This window comes from Geosmithia morbida, assembly GCF_012550715.1.
Source record: "Geosmithia morbida isolate 1262 chromosome Unknown scaffold_4, whole genome shotgun sequence".
Classification (NCBI taxonomy): Eukaryota; Fungi; Ascomycota; class Sordariomycetes; order Hypocreales; family Bionectriaceae; genus Geosmithia; species Geosmithia morbida.
In genome coordinates, this window is record NW_023336191.1 from 1574176 (window position 1) to 1594058 (window position 19883).

A 19883-nucleotide genomic window follows, 5' to 3' on the forward strand; every position below is an offset into this window, starting at 1 on the left:
ATACATTATACATGTATATATGTGTGTGTGTGTGTGAGTGTGTGTGTGTGTGTGAGTGTACGCGGGAACGCGGGACTCAACCAGACGCCAGAGGACTGATCATGTCAACTACTGGGGATTGTTCGCATACAGTATACGAGCATGACTCGTACTATCCGTACCGGGACCAGACTGCGACGTAATACTCCGTACAGACTGTTAGCAATAACAGTAATACCGGGCTAGCAATTTGCAGTAAATGGATGGGCCTGATGGAAATGGGCGTCTGACTTAGCGGCGCACGGTCCTCAATCCTCGCTCTCTCCTCAGCCATCCATCCCACCGATCATCCATTCATTCTACCATGATACCACGAGTAAATTTTTGATTTTTGATTTTTTTTTCTTTTTCTTTTTCTTTTCAGCACTGCTCTGCGTTCCCATGCAACGCTCTCCATGCCGTATCACCTCCGTGGCTGTCACTCTGCATGTAGAGAAGAGAAAAGAAAAGATGATGAAACAGATCAAAACAACCCAAAATTGAGAGGGTCCGAGCATCGTCCGGCGCCCTCGATACTCTCTCTACCTCAATCTGCAGCTGTGCGCACCGAGGTCAAATCATTGGGTATCGATCTGTACTCCCGCATCCCTCAGAGTTAAAGAGGACCATTGCTAATCTCGCAGAGGCTCGTCACGATGCATGATCCACGTTGTAGGCGGGAACGGCATGCTCCCCCCCCCCCCCCCCCCCCCCCCCCCCCCCCCCCCCCCCCCCCCCCCCCCCCCCCCCTTGGGGGGGGGGGGCCGCCCCCCCCCCCCCCCCCCCCCCCCCCCTGAAATGAACGGTTGTGTTCTGCTAGTTTTGCTCGTGCATACTCATACTCGTACCATGTATGTAGCGTGTATGACCATGCGTGACCATGTACGTGCGTGGTTTGACAGGAGAGGAGTACGGAGTGATGATACTCCGTATAATGTGCCTATACTACTAATATTGAATATTGAATGGGTCTCAGTGTCAGTCCTAGTTCGAACTAGCAGACGACCTGACTTACCGGTCCGCGTTAATCCCTTTCTTTTTTTTTCTTTTTTTTCCTGTCCCTCCCCCTAGCGGCAGAGCCATGTGGTCGATGCGTTCGGGGAACAGACGAGTTACGGTATGTCTCGAAAGCTGACTCTCTTTTCCCTCCGTTCCCGGGAGAAGGGGGGTGGGGAGGGGGTTGTTCAGCGATATGCTTGTCTGACGTCGTCGATTGACAAAGCTGGTGGTGACTCGTCTCGTGGTGTCTGTGTTCTCATCAGAGACAAATCGCCGCTCGTGGCCATCAACCAACCCTCCTAACCCCCCCCCCCCTTTTCGCCTCTCTCCCCTCCCTACCTCCCTACCGCTCCATACACTCTCTGACGCAAGGCGAGTAGGGCAATACCCCGTTGCACGATTGTGTGTGTGTGTGTGTGTGTGCCTGTACGGAGTACGAGTAATTGCGACGTCGGGAACCTCACGACAGAGACTGCCGGGTAACGGCGTAATTGCCGACCCATCTCTTGCTCTCCTCGTCACCCTGACGTTTCTTACCTCCAGAGAGAGGAGATGAAGAGTGGGGGCCGTTGAGACTGAAGCCGACAAGGATCTCATCCAAGGGGAGGGGAAAGGGGGTCGGAGGGTGAGATTCGACGTCTATCACTCGCAGGTTATCATAGGCCGAAGAAAAGGAAGAAGAAAAGAAAGAGAAGAAAAGCTTCCAGTGTACAGGCATCATCATCATCGTCATCGTCATTATTCTTGAAATGCAACTGCAGCAGTGAATCGATAATAGGAATGGGGGCAGAGAGTAACAAGGCAAGAACAGAGCTGACATGATGGGTAACCCTCCGTCAAGGCCACGCATCCCACGGGCTCCACCGTCTACTGCAGGTGGCAGGTGGGAAACCCACTTAATGGGTATCATGCAGGGTGGTCTATAACGGTTGCATCTCTCTGCTCGCCACACATACATGATACCCGTATACGTACAGATTACATGTACGGAGTACTACGTACCATGCCCACTGCACGAACACAAGAGGGCGTCACCGGTTGCTGACCAGGGGACCTGAGCAGGGGGGGGACCTGAGCAGGGCAAGAGAGGAGAGAGGAAGGAGGACGGAGGAAGGAGGAAGGAGGAAGGGGAAGGGGGGGGGGGAGCTCGTATGGAGCGCCCGTCAAATCGAGCCAGTCAGTCAGTCAGTCAGTCAGTCAGTCAGTCACCTTCATCTTTTTTTCTTGGACCGTATGAGTAGGGGACTGACTCCCCCCCCCCCCCCCCCCCGTAAGAGTAACGGAAAGCCATGCGAAGGTCTGTTTCGCCTTTTTTTTCTTTCTTTCCTGGAACAAGGGTCATATGACGTATCATGTTTCGCCGTTCGGTGGGGGTGGGGGTGGTCCGTACCGTAATACTCACTACAAGATTACCACTCGCAGGTCTCTGAGTGAAGAGGACAAGTCTCGCGGCTCCCAAGGGGTGCCGAGGGGGTGAAGGAGGTTCCAAGTCTCCCAGACAGAGAGAGAGAGAGAGTCCGTCCTCTCAGATGTCGTGAGAGTTGCCACATCTGATGCATGCTGCAAGGGAGGGGAGGGGAGGACACGCAGAGAGACAGCATGTAACACGATGTCGGCTCTCCCCAAACAGCCCAGACGAGAATCTACCAAACCCCCATGTGGTCTGGAGCAGAAAGAAAGAAAGGAAGAAAAGAAAAGAGACGGCTAGTCTTACTGGTAAGGGAGCATCACATCATCGACCCGTGATGGCTGATTCGCTGGTCTGCTCGCGGGGCGCAGGCCGCCTGCACCCTGCATCCTGTGCGTGGTCGTGGTGGTGATCCACAGCATTCAATATCAATCTCGGGGGGGGCTAGACGCTAGACTTGGAAAGTCTTGGGACGGCATCGCATCGCTCCCTCCGTGATACATGTACCCGAGCACATCTGTGCATATACATATACATGTATATATGTACGTATTACCCATCATCATCGTTACATGCGAATCCATCGTATATGGCTGTGCATGTACGGGGAATATATTACACGTGTAGGTTCGGGTGACCACGATGCACGACGCCTTCCTGTCTGTCGTTCCAGCAGGGGACGGAAGAGGATGGTGGATGGGATTGTCACTGTCACTGTCCCATTCACGGCATGCAAAGGTGCCAGTGGTCAGTCAGGAGAGAGTGGTCGACAGTCAAGTCTCTTGACTCCTTGGGGGGGGGGGGGGAAGCTGGTCACCTTGTCCCGCTGATTACCCATCCAAGGCATGTCGAACGTTGCTCAATCCACTCGTCTCATCCTCTCTACCCCGTAATAGATACTCGTAAGAGAGACCTGTACAGGGCGGCCTAGTAATGGCCCATGATTTTACTGCACGGCGTTTCCCGTTGGAGTTTTTTTTTCTCTTCTCTTCTCTCTTTTTTCCTTCTAATTTTTTTTTGTTGGTTATATATATATATATATACTACACCTACATAGATATATATGTAGGAAAACCCCCTCTCATTCTTCATCGGATTCCTTCAGAGAGGATCATCATAAGATAGAGATCATAAGATAGAGAAGGCTATACGGAGCCTTATAATATCATCTCTCACGGGGAGAGAATCATGTCAGCATAGTCGTCGTATCGGTATCGGCATTCAGAATTCAGGAGAGATAGTGTAGGGTAGGCAGTGCAGAGCAGCCTTACAGGTACAGATTAGTGATGTGCTGGTGGGCACTGCTGCCACGAGGCACGCAGCCTGTCCGTCGCAACCGTCAGCTGTAGCGCGCCCTCTCGCTCTCTCGGGTGGCCACTTCCTCCCGAGCGGCCACCTCGCCACGAAGTAGGAGTGATGGCGCTATGATGTGTAATATGTAATCTGAACAGATTACACTCCGTACAGATTACTCATGTATAGTACCGTCTCTGATGCCGCAGATTACGGTACCCGTACATCTGTTTCTCTACGAGTACAGGCCACGGGTAATGATACTCCGTACCCTTGGTCCGAGTGATGCCCTCATAGTAATACCACATCTGCATGTACAGATTGCTTGTCGTCGTACCGTTGTAATCTGTACATGTAGCAGTGGTAGCAGCAGCAGCAGCAGCAGTGGTCGTAGCAGCAGCAGCAGTAGTTAGTATCGATACCGGGCCTGACTACCACGTACCCTGCCGTCCTGACAGGGGGAGTGGAGCGTGCGTCGAACCCCTGAATGGCTCCACGGACCTTGGGTCCTTCGGATACCCCTTCCCCCCCCCCCCCCCCTCCACAGCCTGGAGCGCAATTCCAATCTCAATCCCAGCAGATCTTCCCGATTTTCCCTGATACCTTCCCCGTTTTGTCAAATGTTACCCACTCTGCTAGCCTGCCTGTGCTCTGTAACCTCCGTACGCCGTTGCTTTTTACCTGCCGGGATTCTTATTACATGTACCTCTCTCTATTTTTGCCCATCCTCTCTGCTCTCTACCATATCTCTGCTCTGCCGTCTCTGCGGTGTTCCCGTCCTGCCCCCCTCATCTCCTCCGTCCCCCATAACCGTACTCGCATCTCCCTCTTCGCTCTCTCCGTCACCCGCCTCCCCGTCAATCATTGCACTCTTCCAGAGAGTGACGAAACGACAGTCATCGAAGAAAGGAAAGAAGCAGGAAGAAGAAAGAAAGGGAAAAAAAACACGCATTCGTCGATAGCGGTCCCGCTGCTACGCACGTCTGCCTGCTCTCTCCCCATCTTCTCCCCCCCCCTCTACACCTACCCTAACCTACCTTACCTGTCCTTCATCATCCATCATATCCTTCTCTTTCTCCTTCCCTCTCCTCTCAGATTCATTCGGTGGCTAGCGCGATGGATAACGACGTCTGATCACGACAATCTCCCTTCGAACTGCGGCTCCTCCATCTCACCTTGTCGCCGTTGCGTACATATAATATATATAGGCAGGTATGTTTCTCTCGTCGCCCCATTGTCTCAGTCACCCCGGCTTTCTCCTCTCAGTCTCATCTTCCCGTGTCTGCGTCGCATTCAACCACCGTCGTCGTCGCGACAGCCAGCCATCGCTGCTGGTGGGTGTCGAGAACCGATCAGAGCCCCCCCCCCCCCGTCTTGTCGTCTGCTACCCATCATGCCATGGAGTCCAGTATCTGGGACGGTGCAGCCGCACAGGCTTCCGTGGTGCAGATATTGTTTCATCATCCCCACGCTCGTGCTGACATGGCCACCGCTTCAGCTCGACAGAATCGCCGACTTTGGCTACGGCCTGCGCTTCTCCTATTGCAAGCCGACGTAATTGCTACGTCTTCGGCTCGACGACCAAAGAGAAGAACCCAATTCACCTCCTTCCTCTAAGCCCCGAAATACCTACGATCGCGTACGGGACGTAACGCGATCCTCACCCGCCGCCTCTCACGCATCATCGACACGAGACAAGACAGGACATGAGCAGACAAGCAGACAATAATCCAATGGCCAGCCCAAACCTAGACCTGTCTGGGCTGCGGTCTCCGCGACCGACCTCGATAGTGTCCCCGCGGCTCAGGTCGAGGTCGAGGACCCAGAGCATCTCCAGTGACCGGCCCTCGACCGTCGGAAACGGCCTGGCGTCGCCGCCTCTATCCGTCTCCCCCCAGCCAGCCTTCATCGCCGCCTCGGCCGCCTCGCAGATCGTCACCAACGACCACGATGCCCACGCCGATTCGTGGTACGACGAGTCCGGGATGCTGCCCGCCGGCGAGACGGCCCTGGTTTCCCAGGAGGCCCTGCAGCTGGTCAACAGCTTCCTCGACCAGCTCCTCTTCAACTTCCTCCAGGTCGCCAAGGCCACGACCCTGGCTGCCCTGCGACCGGCCGTCACCGACGTGTTGAAGCCCAAGTTGGCCAAGGACGCCATCGGCAACGCCGACCAGGAGCTGCGCGAGTACCTGGGCGGCGCCGACGAGGAGGACTTCGTCCAGCCGCACGGTGTCGACCCGTCGCGCGACTGGGACCTCGAGCTCGTTTGGAAGCGCACCAGGCTGAGGTGCATGGTCTACTCCTCCCTCGGAGACATGGAGGAGGAGGAGGAGGACAGCTACATGGAGCAGGAGCACCTCGAGATCGGCGACCACGAGTCCATCACCGACGTCATCTCCCCCGCCGTCGCCATCTTCCTCACCTCGGTCCTCGAGTACATGGGCGAGCTGACTCTCACCGTCGCCGGCCAGGCCGCCTACCTCCGCCTCAGGACCGTCTACGAGAAGGAGCTCAGGGACGGCACCCGCAACCCCTCCGACCTCGCCGACCGGGTCGTCGTCCAGGAGTCCGACATGGAGCGCGTCGCCCTCGACCGCACCCTCGGCAGGCTCTGGAGGGGCTGGAAGAAGCGCATCCGCCCCGTCACCGTCGACATCCACCGCTCCTTCTCCAAGGCCTCCGCCCGCCACATGAGGCACGGCAGCAGCGCCACCGACCTCCTCTCCATGAAGCTGACCGCCAGCGAGGAGGAGGCCGAGGCAGCCGCAGACGCGGCAGCAGACGCAGCAGCAGACGCAGACGCAGCCCAGGCTGCCCAGAGGCCCGAGCCGGAAGCCGCCGACATCCCGCTGCCCACCTCCGCCGACGACGTCGACGAGATCGAGGTCCCCGGCCTGGTCTCCTACAGCGACTGTGGGGGAGACGACTGCTCCGACGGCTCCGGCAGCCTCCCCCCACGTCCCAAGAGCTCCGCCGGGCCCTCTGCGCTGGCGGCCGACGGTGGTCGTCGAGCTAAGCACGAGAGGTCCAGCTCCCTACCCGTCCTCGCCACCCGATTCTCCGCCGTCCAGGATGCCCACCAACCCCCCGGCGGTGGCACACCCGGCGAGGACGGGGAGGAGCGCTCCGAGCAGGCCCCGACGGTGCAGCAGCCCGACGGCCCATCCGTCGCGACGGGGGCCCCTCCCACCCACGCCGAATCGGACCAGGTCGAGATGCCGACCATCACCGAGGTGAGCGAGACCGACGATGCTAAGCGATCGAGCCGTCGCGCTGCCCCCGGACGTATCGACACGTCCGCCGCCGCCGCCGCCGCCGCCGGCTCTTCGACGCACGACTTTGACGGCTCCGACGTCGACGACGCGACGTACGAGCAGGCCGAGGTTGTCAAGTCGCCCAGGGTGTCCGTGGGCGCCAGTCCCCGAGGCAGCTCGGAGGCTCCTCAGAAGGAGGCGCTGACCCCCCGATCCTCGGCTCGCCTCGTTGACGTCCCCGCGCCCCGGAGCCACAGATCCCGATCGTCCTCGACGGAGACGGTCGACGGTCCTCGCAGCAGCTCCACCAGCCAGGCTCGCCCCGCCCCCAGCCCTGTCCGCACTGCCTCGGACGAGTCCGGCAGCTCGAGGGGCGTCGCCTCCGAGACTGCGGGCCGTCCCGCCGCGGCCGCGCCGGCGCCGTTCCAGTTCCCGCTTGACCGCGTCAGACCCTCTCTCCAGATCAAGGACGCCTCCATCTCCGAGTCGGAGGAGGAGCGGAGCGATGACGGCATCTCTGGCGTATCCGCGCCTCGGGTCCGTCCGCCGCCCTCTTCGACTCTGCCCAGGAGCTCCTCGCTGCCCATCAGCCGGACCGCCGCGGCGGGGACGCCCGCCGTCAATGCTTCCCACCCTGCCGGCCACTTCGTCGAGAACATCCCCGAGGTCCCGACCCCCCCCATCCCTGGCCAGCACGCTGCGAGGGCTGGGGCCGGGGCCGCGACCGCAAGGGAGACGGACGACTCGACCCTGTCCCCCGTCCGGTCCAACTCCTCGCAGCGCCTGAAGTACGCGTCGGGCTCGTCGAACTCGTCTGCTAACAGCCGCCACAAGGCCACCAGGACCTCGGCCGAGGAGCAGCAGGGTGCCTCTTCGCGCTCCGAAAACGTCCCCGTGGACTTTGAGGAGCTCATGAAGAGCAACCAGACCATCACCTACACCCTTACCCCCGAAAATATGCGCGACATGGATGTATGTGCCAACCCCCAACCCCCAACCCCCAACCCCTCGCCGGCCGTCCTCGCCTGAAGTGAATCGTGGCTGACGGTTATCCTCCCTAACGCAGTCCCCCCGGTCCAACCACAGCTCCGTCATGACCAAGTCCTCGCGCAGCAAGGGCGACGAGCCCGCCAAGTCGGATGAGAAGGTCCGCTCGCCATCCATACCCCCCGACGCCAGGAGCTCCCGCGCGGCTACGTCGGGCGGCATCCCCAAGTCGTCGTCCGAGCCGTCCAAGGTCTCCGCTCCCGGCAAGACGGCTGGCAGGGCCGGCAAGTCCGCGCCGGTCATCGTGCCTCCGCCCTCGCGTCCGACGAGCGCCACCTCCAGGCCTACCAACTCTCCCAAGCCTCACGTGCAAGCCCCTGCCATCTCGCCCGCCGTGGGTTCCAAGTCGCCACGCGTGCCGGCCGCCATGGCCCGCGAGGCTCGCGTGGACACGGATCGGTCGACGGCCGACTTTGCCGAGTTCATCAAGTCGACCGGCCCCCCGGGAGATACGGTGCCTCCTCCTCCCCGCCGCACCGCCAGCGTCGCCGTGAGCACGTCGCCCCGGTCCAACGTCGGCGCCAGCACCGCCAGCACGCCCAAGGTCGGCGGCGAGCGCCGAACGTCCGCTCCCGCCAAGAACGGCGGCGCAGTCGGAAGTGGCAGCGGCGGTAACAGCCACGGCCGCTACCAAGCTCGCGACGCGGTCGCGGACAGCAAGGGTGGCGACAAGTCCGACCTCATCGACTTCATCCGCCAGGGCCCGCCCGGACCGCCCGGCAGCAGCCAGATCCCGCGTCACGTCGCACCCTTCACCGTGGGCGACCCAGACGTGGCGCCGCGCACGGCCGCCGACGGCGGATCCCTGACGGGTACGCGGAACAGCCGCGCATCCACGAGCGTGACGGAGAACTCTCGGCAGTCGTCCGTCAACTCTCAGTCCGCGCTCGTCAACAAGAGCGGTGGCGCGCCGCAGGGTCTAGGAGTGGGGATGGGCATGCCGACGAGCATCGGCAGGGTGACGATGGGTGGCGGCGGTGACGACGCGGCGATGCCGGAGCGCAAGCAGCGCCGCGTACGCGACCCCTACGCCATCGACCTGAGTGACGAGGACGATGACGTGCCGGACGACCACCTCCCCATGCCGGCCGGCCCCCCAAGACCGCCCGCCAAGGAGGAGAGCCTGGCCGAGTTCCTCCGCAACTACGAGCCCCCGCCGTCGCCCCCGCAGCCGCAGATACCCCCGCCGCAGAAGAATCCGAAGAAGAAGGCCAGCGCACCCAGCCTGATCGGGCGGTTCCGAGGCGGCTTCGGCAGCTCCTCGTCCCACAGGGAGAAGGAGCCCAAGACGGCCAAGACGTCCAGGGCACCCAAGGAATCCAGCAGATTCCCGCCCGCCCCTCCCCCCGTCAGCAAGAACAGCAGCCACGCCGTGCTGGACTACGGCGGCGGCGGCGGCGGCGGCGGCGGCGGCAGACCCCGCGTAGGCAGCGCAGGCCACGTCCCCATCCAGGTCAACATGCCGCCGGGGTACGACCGGTACGGGCCCATCGACGGCAGCAGCTCCGCCAACAACAGCATCAGCACCAAGACGACCATCCCGCCTAGCACCAGGCCGCGCAAGCCGTCGAACGCGGGTGGGCCGGCCGGTCGCCCCGTGCCGATGAAGAGGTTCGAGCCCAGGGACGCCACGCCCATCGTCGGCTCCAGGTCGGGGACGTCCGACCTGGCCGCGTTTCTGAGGGACTCGGCCCCGCCACCCGAAACCGGGTCCCTGGCTGCCCAGAGTGCGGCTAGGGATCCGGTCCAGGGTGGAGAGGAGAGCGGTTTCTCCAAGATGTTTTCGAGGTCTAAGAAGGTGTATTGATGTCGTATATTCTTTACCCCCCCCAACTTGTTGATACCCCCTTGGTACCTTTTTTTATTTCTTTTTCTTCTCTCTTCACCAAGATATACGGTATATACTTTTTTCTATTTTACATTTCTTTTCTTTCTCCTTTTCGAAGAAACAAAAACCCCATCCGGTCCATGAAAGACTTTTTTCTGATAAAAAGCCATCTTGCTATTTCTGACGATTCCCATGTATTACCTTTTTTTTGTTTTAGATATATATATATATATATATATATATATCTTTTGCCGTTTGTCAGCTTGAGTTTCTTCAAATCTTACTCATCTTGTTCGCTCCTGTCTTTACTCTTTTCTCTTTGGTTTCTACCTGTCAACTCTTCTTTCTTGTTATTACTGTACTTTTCTTCTACTTCTTCTTCTTCTATACATCTTTCAAGCCTTGTTTCTTCAAGAGAGAGAGGAGAATGTCTCGGAGGGAGGAATGTTTCTGGATGTAGATTTTTTATAAATTGTTCTCTGTCCTTGTTCTCTCCCTGCTCCCTAGCTTAACTGCCGTGTGTAGAGATGCACCTGCCATCAGGGCGAAGCCGATTGATTTCTTCTCTCACTTGAACCGCTCGAACAGTAAATCTGCAGTATATTCTCACTTCATTACGCGAGTACACAACACAGATTGGAGCGCTCTGACAAACTGACGGACTGATCCTACATCCCTGTATTTGGTTGACCTGACTCCTCTAGGTAGGGTCGCCCAACCCTACCGATATGTATCGTATTATTTCATATTATTCTTATTATTTCTGGAAATATGTAGAAGACATTTTCATGTGACGTGTTTCGGTAATGGAGGCATCAATTCTTGTGTATCGTGTGTCTTGTCTGTGTGTCCTCCGGAGCCCTCGGTTGGGGTACAGGGTACGGGTACTTGGGAAATCCCTGACCCATAGCTAACCTTGTATGGAGGGAGGAGTGCGGTACTGGTACATCTTCTCTCTGGACGTCCTACTTGGTGACATTCCTATGATAACAATGATTTTCTTCAACTCCCCCTGCAGAAATATAATAAACCAACCCCCCCCCCCCCTGCGCGTTTGTATAAATATACCATTTGTCTCTCTCTCTCTCTCTCCTAGAATTCTCACGCTAGAAGCACTTCTTGGAATCAATTCTAGTCCTCTTATGCTACTGTCAAGTTGCTGCTGTTGCTGCTGCTGCTGCTGCTGCTGTTTGGTTGTGGTCTTGTTTGTACGTCACAGTACTATCTCATCTTCATTTCTTTAGAGAATTCTCCTACACTAGAATAGAATATCGCTCCCTACGTTGGCCGACACACACCCCTACTAATATATGGGGTCGGTTGGTGTCAGGAGGTAGGAGGTAGTCAGGTAGGGTCAGTTTTGCCAGAGCATTCGGGAGAGACGGATGGAAGAGAAATGAGACTGACATTGGATCCGACCTATGTTATAATATACAGCTCCCCTCCCCTAAAGTCACATCGGTCGGTTAGCTCAGTTGGTTAGAGCGTCGTACTAATAATGCGAAGGTCATGAGTTCGACCCTCATACTGACCATCTCTTTTTGCTCTTCTTTTCCTCTCAACCTTTCTTTTGGTCCTTAATTTTTTTTGGCTCTTACTATGTTTGTTGTGTGTGCATGTTCACTGGATTTAAATAAAGCTTCAACGCTTTCGACCCTTACCTTGTGCTTATCCAGATTTGAAGCCTCCATGTTAACCTGGTAAATAATTATACGTCTGTACTATCAAATCAGATGCCTGCGATTGCACATGTTCTGGAATACTGTGCGACTTCAGATGAGTATAGATGAAATCTTCATCAATCATACATAGTGTGTGTGAAATGTGCGGATTATGAGCACGCAGGGACAAGAAAAAAAAAAGGTAAGATGGGCATAAAAACGTGACCAAGAGCAAGAAGAAGTGGTCAGTATGAGGGTCGAACTCATGACCTTCGCATTATTAGTACGACGCTCTAACCAACTGAGCTAACCGACCAATTATTGATCAAGCAGGTTCAATATCGGTACTATGTTGGTTCCCACGCAAGGGAGAGTTGGTGAGGAAGATGAAGGATGATGCATGACGGTGTACCGAGTAAGATGGTTGAAGAGTGGAGTGGAGACGGTTGAAGAAGGGTATAGCCATGTCTTGCCGCCCTGCCTCGGACGCGACGGTATATGGCTGCCAAACGAGACCTGGCGAGAGACATAACTCGTGCTTCCGCGGTGAAACTGCCGGGCCATGCATCATTTCACGGTCTTATGGGCGGCTCGGCATGTCCTACTGAGAAGATGGTGGCCGAGGGACGAGAGACGGACATTGGGGAAGCCATTCATCGGTTGAACGAACACAGCCATCGTCTTTAGTATTTACGTGACGGGCGCGTGCTGATGTACCGCACGGGGTAGTACTGCGGTACGAGCGCAGCACAGCAGGAAACGGCGCAGTGATACGACAGTAGTAGTATTGATTTGCTCACGGCACGCTGGCCTTTTTTCTTTTTAAGGTCAACAATACAGTTATGCATACTTTACTACCGTCAGCAGTAAATCAAGTGCGGTAGTGTCACCACCGTTCCATGCTCGGCGGGACGGAACGACGTACATGTGTGGTATGCGGAAAGGCGTCGTCGCGGTATCTGTCTTGGCTCCTCTCGATGCGGTGTATAGTTACAGTAGTACGAGATGCAGTCAGGTAAATGATGTGATGATAGACCATGTGTGTGTGTGTGTGTGTGTGTGTATGTGTCCCGTCTTACGAATTGGTGGTGGTGGTGGAGGGGGGGGGGGGGGGGGGGGGGGGGGCAGCAGACATGTCAGATTACAAGAGATAGTCAGGGCAGGGAAGCTGAAGGGGCATGACTGTCAGGTTGGTCGGGTGGCGTGGAAGACCGAGTATGCAGCATGGAATACGATGGAGGATTGTCAAGCTGTCAGGAGAGGAGGAGACGCCAAGTTCTACGTGACGTCTACGTCCAGCGATGCAATCAGTCTGCTGGAGAGCATTCCGTACGCCGGTATGCAGATAGGCAGGGAGAGTTGTACACGTACAAGCACACGATGGACAGACTCACTAATATAATACATGTCGTCTGTACAGGCTATATGCAGTGATAATGTATCATCACCGCTAAGCAGACTTTGCTACGAGTATATGTTATAATGCTACATAAATATATTACATATAGTACCGCTGCACGCCCTCGGATGGAGAGGGCCTGGAGCTGGGTGAATGGGGCCGGTAGCGTGCTACGAGTACGAGTTGATATCTGTACTGTGAATAAGTCCGTGACGGGACGTGAGTCGTGTAATGTGACTACATTATCATTATCATTATCATTATTATTTTTCAAAATCTCAAACCTTTTTTTTCTGTTCAAATCCTTTTTCTTGCCTAAAGGTATAAAGGTTGCAGAAGCTGACGGGGACGCTGGCGGAACGGCTACTTCATCTTCGTACCGAGTACGGAGTAATACTTGTAGACGCCTTGCGACACTCTGCGATATCTATAGCGTCTTCGTCACCTCTAGCAAGCTACATGTACTGACGGATCGGTATAGGACATGTAGATGTATGTATCACGTATAGATGCTACAGGTAGGGGGGTATTAGCAGGTAGCTCGTATGTGTAATATATATAATATATATATATATATACATATATATATTATATATGGGGACGGAGGAGATGAGAGCCAGCGCCGTTGCATCAGCGAAAGTCCGAAGGGGCACAGTCGCCTGGGAGCTGGAAGCTGGCTACCTGTAGACTGTATCTAGCAGGTGCTGGCTGTACCGGAGTCCTGTAAATCTGTACTGGGGCCACGGGGAGAAGTTCACTGGACAGTCTAAAGTGGGTAGCTTCCCATCTCGAAAAAAAAAAAAAAAGATTAGTCCATCAGGGGGGGTTCATTGGAAAGAAAAAAAAAAGATCAATGCACTTTTTTTTTTCTAACATGTTCCATACATCGGGGGGGAGCCACAGGGGAGCCACAGGGGACCACAGGGCGGGCCAAACTCTCATCCCTTTCCGTCCACCATTATCATTTATGGAGTGCGGAGTATCAACACTGCCTGTATTACGGATACTTGTACGGGCACCTAACCATACAGGGTCATCCATCAGCTGCGGGACACGCCTAGAGTTGTCGCCCGACGATCGTGAGATGTAATACCGGATGAGTGAGATGCAGCGGGAATCTCAGCCGTATCGCATACTCGTAGCCGTGTGATACGTACTCGTCCTGTACATGTACGAGCACTATATCATACCTGTAGGTGCGAGCAGCGGGCAGCTCTGCTGCTAGGTGTACTGGCACTATATGTACTGTCGAGATGGATTCAATCGACGAGGTCGAGGAACCCCTCGATGGGTGAAGACGTTCGGTAGACGCCCCGACTGCTACGGTACTACCTCGAGATGACCGGGAACCCTCTGACCGTGAAAGCCTTGGCCGTGAAAGCCTTGGCCTCGATATCTGAACTCTTCTTGGCGGCCTGGGCCGAGTACCACCATGATCCATACGCAGCGCTGCAGGTATCGCAATAGACGGACAGACAGGCCTGGGAGCTGACCATACGACTCCAAGCTACAGGTACGGATACACACGTACGGAGCACTCGTAATAGTAGTAATAGTACAGGCATATATTGGCATATCCAGTACCCAATACGCCGTGAACACCTTCCACCACCACTCTGCCCTCTACTCCGTAATCGTACCCAACTCGTACGTCGTAACGACAGTCGTAGCCGACCCTCCTTCCTCTCACCTACAGGCGCCATGGAAGGGACAGCTGAACCACCATCAATTGGGCCTGCATATGCTCTCCCTCCCTCCCTCCATCTCTCCTCTCTCTCTCGCCATCCTCCCCTTCGCCCCCCTTCGACCCCCCTCCCCTCTCACACAACGACGACGACACGGGCCTTGCTGCCGAAAAAGTCGGCTCCGAGATCTTGATTGATGAAGGAACATGTCAGGCAGATCGATTAGCCTCATCGTCTTGGCACACACCATCATGGAACTGCTGCTGCTAACCTCATGCCAAAAAAAAAAAGTCTGTAATACCCGACTCTGTATCCTCCTTCTAGCTCTGAACTCGGTCTTGAATCGGGCTCTTCTGCCCTGCCCATCTCAAGGACCCTGCACGGATCGCCCGGTCCCTGGCAAGCCTCCCCAGGTTCCAGACCGTTCTCGGCATACACCCAAAACCTTGACATCCGGCTTCTCATTCGATCCATCCGTCGCCTCCTTTCCTCCCCATACCCTTCCCCCCCCCCCCCCCCCCCCCTCTCTCTCTCTCTCTCTCTCTCTCTCTCTCTCCCTCTCCCCCTCTCTCCTTCTGTGCGCCTCCACCCTCCCATTTGCTGTGCGCTTTTCATTACCCTGCCGGCTGGTGTGTTGCAGTAGCGCTGGACGCTTCTAGTCACTCTTGTCTCGTCCATCCTTGGACTTTCTCTCTCATAGTTCTGGACCAAGCAGATAGTTCCACACCCTAACAACTCCCGCACTTGCTGACCCCGGTCCTCTCTCCTCTCTCCCGTTCCCCGTCTCTCTCAGCTCAGGTTTTTGACATGGGGTAGTTTTGTTTTAATTTTATCTTAAATAATTTTTTTTTTTTTTTTGCAGACGAGGACAGAGAGAAGCTACCTGCCTGTACCTGTACTCTGAGTAGACCTCTCCCACTTTTTGTCCGCCACCTGTCTCCTCCCCCCCCCCCCAAACTTCTCACCAACGAGTTGAACCATCTACGGACTGGACTCACCACTAGACTCATCCTTTCCCCTTAGTGGCCGGGGTCGACGTGCGTCCGGACTGGGTTTGCCCACTTCTAATCCTACGTGTTAGTCTGTGCATTGCCGTCTTTCCTGTGGTTCCTGCTCCAAGACCGATAAACCCAATACCACCACTACCTCTCCGGTCTAACCCACTCCGGGTGGACGGCGAGGAGGGAGGAGAAAGGGACGAGGTCGGCATGCGTTGAGAATATACTTCCCGCCCATCCATCCTTCTTCTGCTTCTTCTTTCCCCAAGACTATCACCACCACAACCACCACCACCAGCACCGCCGACCACGACCGCGACCACGGCACACCCTGATCCTCGAGAGATCCGAAAGCTTCCCATCCTCCCCGCCCCTCCCCATCGTCTGCTGCTTATGCTTCTTCTGGTGCCTTACGCGTGTGCTGTGTGGCGAGAGAGTTGTCCGGCCCGCCCAGCAGAGGCAGCCATGCCTCTCCGGATCCCGGTTCGACCTCCTACACAACCCAGCAGCCTCCGACAATGAGGATCGCCATCCGCGAGCAGCTCGCCCTGCTGGTCCTCTCGACGACCCTCGTCGCCCTCGCCGTCGTCTCCGTCCCGACATGGCTCTACGTCAACAACCACATCGCCGGCAACCTGCGCAGCGGCCTGTCCCTCACGGCCTCGCTCAAGGCCTCGCGCATAACCTCCCTGCTCGAGCTCATCCAGACCAGCTGCTACACCATGGGCTCGCGCCTGCTGATACAGGAGGCCCTCGGCGACTTCTACTCGCTCGGCGAGTCCAACTGGCAGGGCGCCGCCATCGACATCACCAGCGCCCTCAGCGTCGGCGCCACCACCGGCCTCCTCCAGGTCCGCATCTACTCCCGCAACCGGACCGGCAACCCCCTCGGCCTGCTCAACGTCACCGCCGCCAACGTGCCCCACATCGTCCTGCCCTACACGGCCCCCAACGGCTCCCAGGTCACCCTCGGCGACCCGGACTACGGGTACCCCCCCATGCTGTACCCCAACATCACCTACCTCGACCTCGACCGCGGCAACGCCATCCGCCCGGACGTCCCCGCCACCGTCGCCGAGGCCTTCCCCGGCGTCCGGATCTCGCGCAACGGCGGGCTCCTCCTAGGCCCCCTGGCTATCAACGAGACCACCGCCCTCGTGTCCGTCTCGGTCCCCATCAGGGACAATAACGACCGCTTCATCCTCGGCTACATGACCGTCCTCGCCACGGCCTCGCCCATCATCCAGGTCAGGGATTCGCGCGAGGGCATGGGCGAGAGCGGGATGGTGCTCATCGTCGGTCCCACCGAGGCCTCGAACCGGTTCGACGCCAGCCTGCCCCCGAGCAACGAGACCTACACCCCGCCCAGGGACGAGTTCGCCAAGCTCGACGTCCACTTCGTCCTGCCCCCCAACGCCGAGGACGACGAGTCCCTGGGCCGCCACTCGGACCACCTCCTCTCCCGGGGCACGGCCGGCGACCCCTTCCCCGTCGCCGACTACCCGGCCGCCCTGGCCGCCTTCAGCGGCCGGTCCGAGACGGTCAACAACGCGAGCGCCATGCTCCACACCCGCAACGAGCAGGGCGTCAAGGTCTCGGTCGGCTACGCGAGGACCCAGACCCCGCTGGCCAACTGGACCGTCATCGTCGAGAAGTCCAAGAAGGAGGCCTACCAGCCGATATCGACCCTGAGCGACATCCTCCTCGGCACCGTCTTCGGCACCGCCGCCATCCTGGCCCTGCTGGCCCTGCCCTGCGCCCACGTCGGCGTGATGCCCATCCGGAAGCTCAAGGCCGCCACGGAGAAGTCCGTCAGCCCCCCCGGCTACGAGGAGTGCTTCACCGACTCGGACGGCTACTCGTCCGACCTCCCGCCGACGGCGTCGCAGAAGTCCAAGAGGAACATCATCACCACCGTGTCCCACCTCCTGTGGCGCGCCAAGCCGGCCAACGCCACCGCGTCGCACGACACGGCCCGACGCACCTTCAAGATACCCGGCAAGGTCGACGTGCGGAGGCACTGGATCAGGGACGAGCTCACCGAGCTCACCGACACCTTCAACAGCATGAGCGACGAGCTGGTCAAGCAGTACAACTCGCTCGACGACAAGGTGGCCGAGCGGACCAAGCAGCTCAGCGAGAGCAAGAAGGCCGCCGAGGCCGCCAACGAGAGCAAGACGCTCTTCATCGCCAACATCTCCCACGAGCTCAAGACGCCGCTCAACGGCATCCTCGGCCTCTGCGCCGTCTGCATGGAGGAGACGGACATTGCCAAGATCAAGCAGTCGCTCAAGGTCGTCTACGGGTCCGGCGACTTGCTGCTGCACCTGCTCGAGGACCTGCTGAGCTTCTCCAAGAACCAGATCGGCCACCAGGTCATGGTCGAGCCCAGGGTCTTCCGCCTCGCCGACGTGCGCTCGCAGATCCTCGCCATCTTCGACAAGCAGGCCAGGGAGGGTCAGATCGACTTCTCCGTCAGCTTCTCCAGCGCGTGCAGCCTCTTCGAGGGCGACGGCGAGCCCTACCAGTCAACGCCGTCGCCCAACCTGCCCAAGGTGCCCAAGCTCGAGGACGTCGCCCTCTGGGGTGACCAGCACCGCATCCTGCAGGTCATCATCAACCTCGTGGGCAACAGCCTCAAGTTCACCCCCTCGCAGGGCCGGGTCGAGGTCAGCATCAGGTGCGCGGGCGAGGACACGCCGTCCCAGCAGCACGAAGACGTCAGCCGCAGCTCGTCCGTGTCCAAGGGGCACTCCAGGGGCGCCCGCCGCCGCCGCGGCTCGAGCTCGGTGCAGTCGACCGTCTCCGCCGCGGCGGCCGGCGGCCCCGCCGCCAGCGGACCGAGCCTCGGACGCACCGCCCTCGCCATCAACCCCATGGAACCGAAGGCCAGCAGCATGTCGGACGCCGGCGCCGTCCCCGGGTCCAAGACCTTCCTGTTCGAGTTCGTCGTCCGCGACACGGGCCCGGGCATCCCGCAGCACCTGCAGGACAAGGTCTTCGAGCCCTTCGTCCAGGGCGACCCGGGCCTCAGCAAGAAGTTTGGAGGCACGGGGCTCGGCCTCAGCATCTGCCAGCAGCTGGCGAGCCTCATGGGTGGCTCCATCGACCTCGACAGCACCGAGGGCTCCGGCAGCACCTTCACCATGCGCATCCCGCTCCGGTTCGCCAGGGGCAGATGGTCGTCCGTCGACTGCACGGCAGGCGGCGGCGAGAACGCAGCGCCGGAGCCGGGATGGGGGCCCCAGGCCGACGGCGGCGGCAGCAGCACCGGCAGCACCGCCCCGGACCCGGCCGCTTGGGCCGGAGGAGCGGGCACGCCCAGACGTTCGCTGGAGGAGCGGACGCCTTCGAGCTCGCTCAGCTCGCAGCCGCGCCTGGTCGGGCTGCGCCAGCCGTACTTCTCGGTCAACCTGCCGACGGCGACCGGCCCGTCGGAGTCGTCGCCGTCGCCGTCCCTGCCATCGGTGATCAAGAAGGCGGCGGCGGCGGCGGCGCGGGACGGCGACGACGCGCAGACCAGCAAGCTCCGGGTGCTGGTGGCGGACGACAACTCGACCAACGTCGAGGTGGTGCGGCGGATGCTCAAGCTGGAGGACATCAGCGACGTGACCATCGCCAAGGACGGGCAGGAGGCGTATGAGCTGGTCAAGAGCACGATGGAGAGCAACGACCCGTTCGACGTCATCTTCATGGACGTCCAGATGCCCAACGTCGACGGCCTGCAGAGCACGCGGCTGATCCGCGGCATGGGCTTCACGTCGCCCATCGTGGCGCTCACGGCCTTCTCGGAGGAGAGCAACGTGCGCGAGTGCATCAACTCGGGCATGAACGAGTTCCTGTCCAAGCCCATACGGAGGCCCGCGCTCAAGCAGGTGCTGCAGCAGTTTGCCACCATCCCCGAGGAGCCAGAGTCACCGTCGTCACCGACGCTGCCGGCCTCGCGCAAGGTCAGGCCGCTGTCGTTGTCTCCCACCTCTAACCCTCATCCTTCTCCTGCCGCTGCCAACGCTGATGCTGCTGCGGCTGCTGCCGTCTCGTTACATGCTGGTGAAGAGGAGCGTGGAGAGACAGAGTTGCCACCTTCACCTCCGTTTCACGACTCGAGATGAGGATATCCCGACCGACAGCAGTCATTGATCTCACCCCATCTACGCCATCACACTTTATTGCTGTCATCGTACACCTACTCTACATCTCTCTACACCTCCCCCCCCCCCCCTTCCACACACACACACACACACACACACACATATATATATATATATATATATACGGCTCTCTCTCTACATT

The 19883-nt window shown here is 58.3% G+C and overlaps 2 protein-coding genes across 2 annotated transcripts; both read left to right on the forward strand.

The window, feature by feature from the left end:
• Window positions 1–5451: 5451 nt before the first annotated feature.
• On the forward strand, window positions 5452–9826 carry GMORB2_5964 (uncharacterized protein; the record flags this gene model as incomplete). Its single annotated transcript, XM_035467934.1, has 2 exons — window positions 5452–7944; window positions 8039–9826. The coding sequence occupies 2 exons, from the start codon at window positions 5452–5454 to the stop codon at window positions 9824–9826; spliced, it is 4281 nt and encodes a 1426-aa protein (XP_035322900.1).
• A 6282-nt stretch (window positions 9827–16108) lies between these two features.
• On the forward strand, window positions 16109–19702 carry GMORB2_5965 (osomolarity two-component system, sensor histidine kinase SLN1; the record flags this gene model as incomplete). Its single annotated transcript, XM_035467935.1, has 1 exon — window positions 16109–19702. The coding sequence occupies one exon, from the start codon at window positions 16109–16111 to the stop codon at window positions 19700–19702; it is 3594 nt and encodes a 1197-aa protein (XP_035322901.1).
• Window positions 19703–19883: the final 181 nt, after the last annotated feature.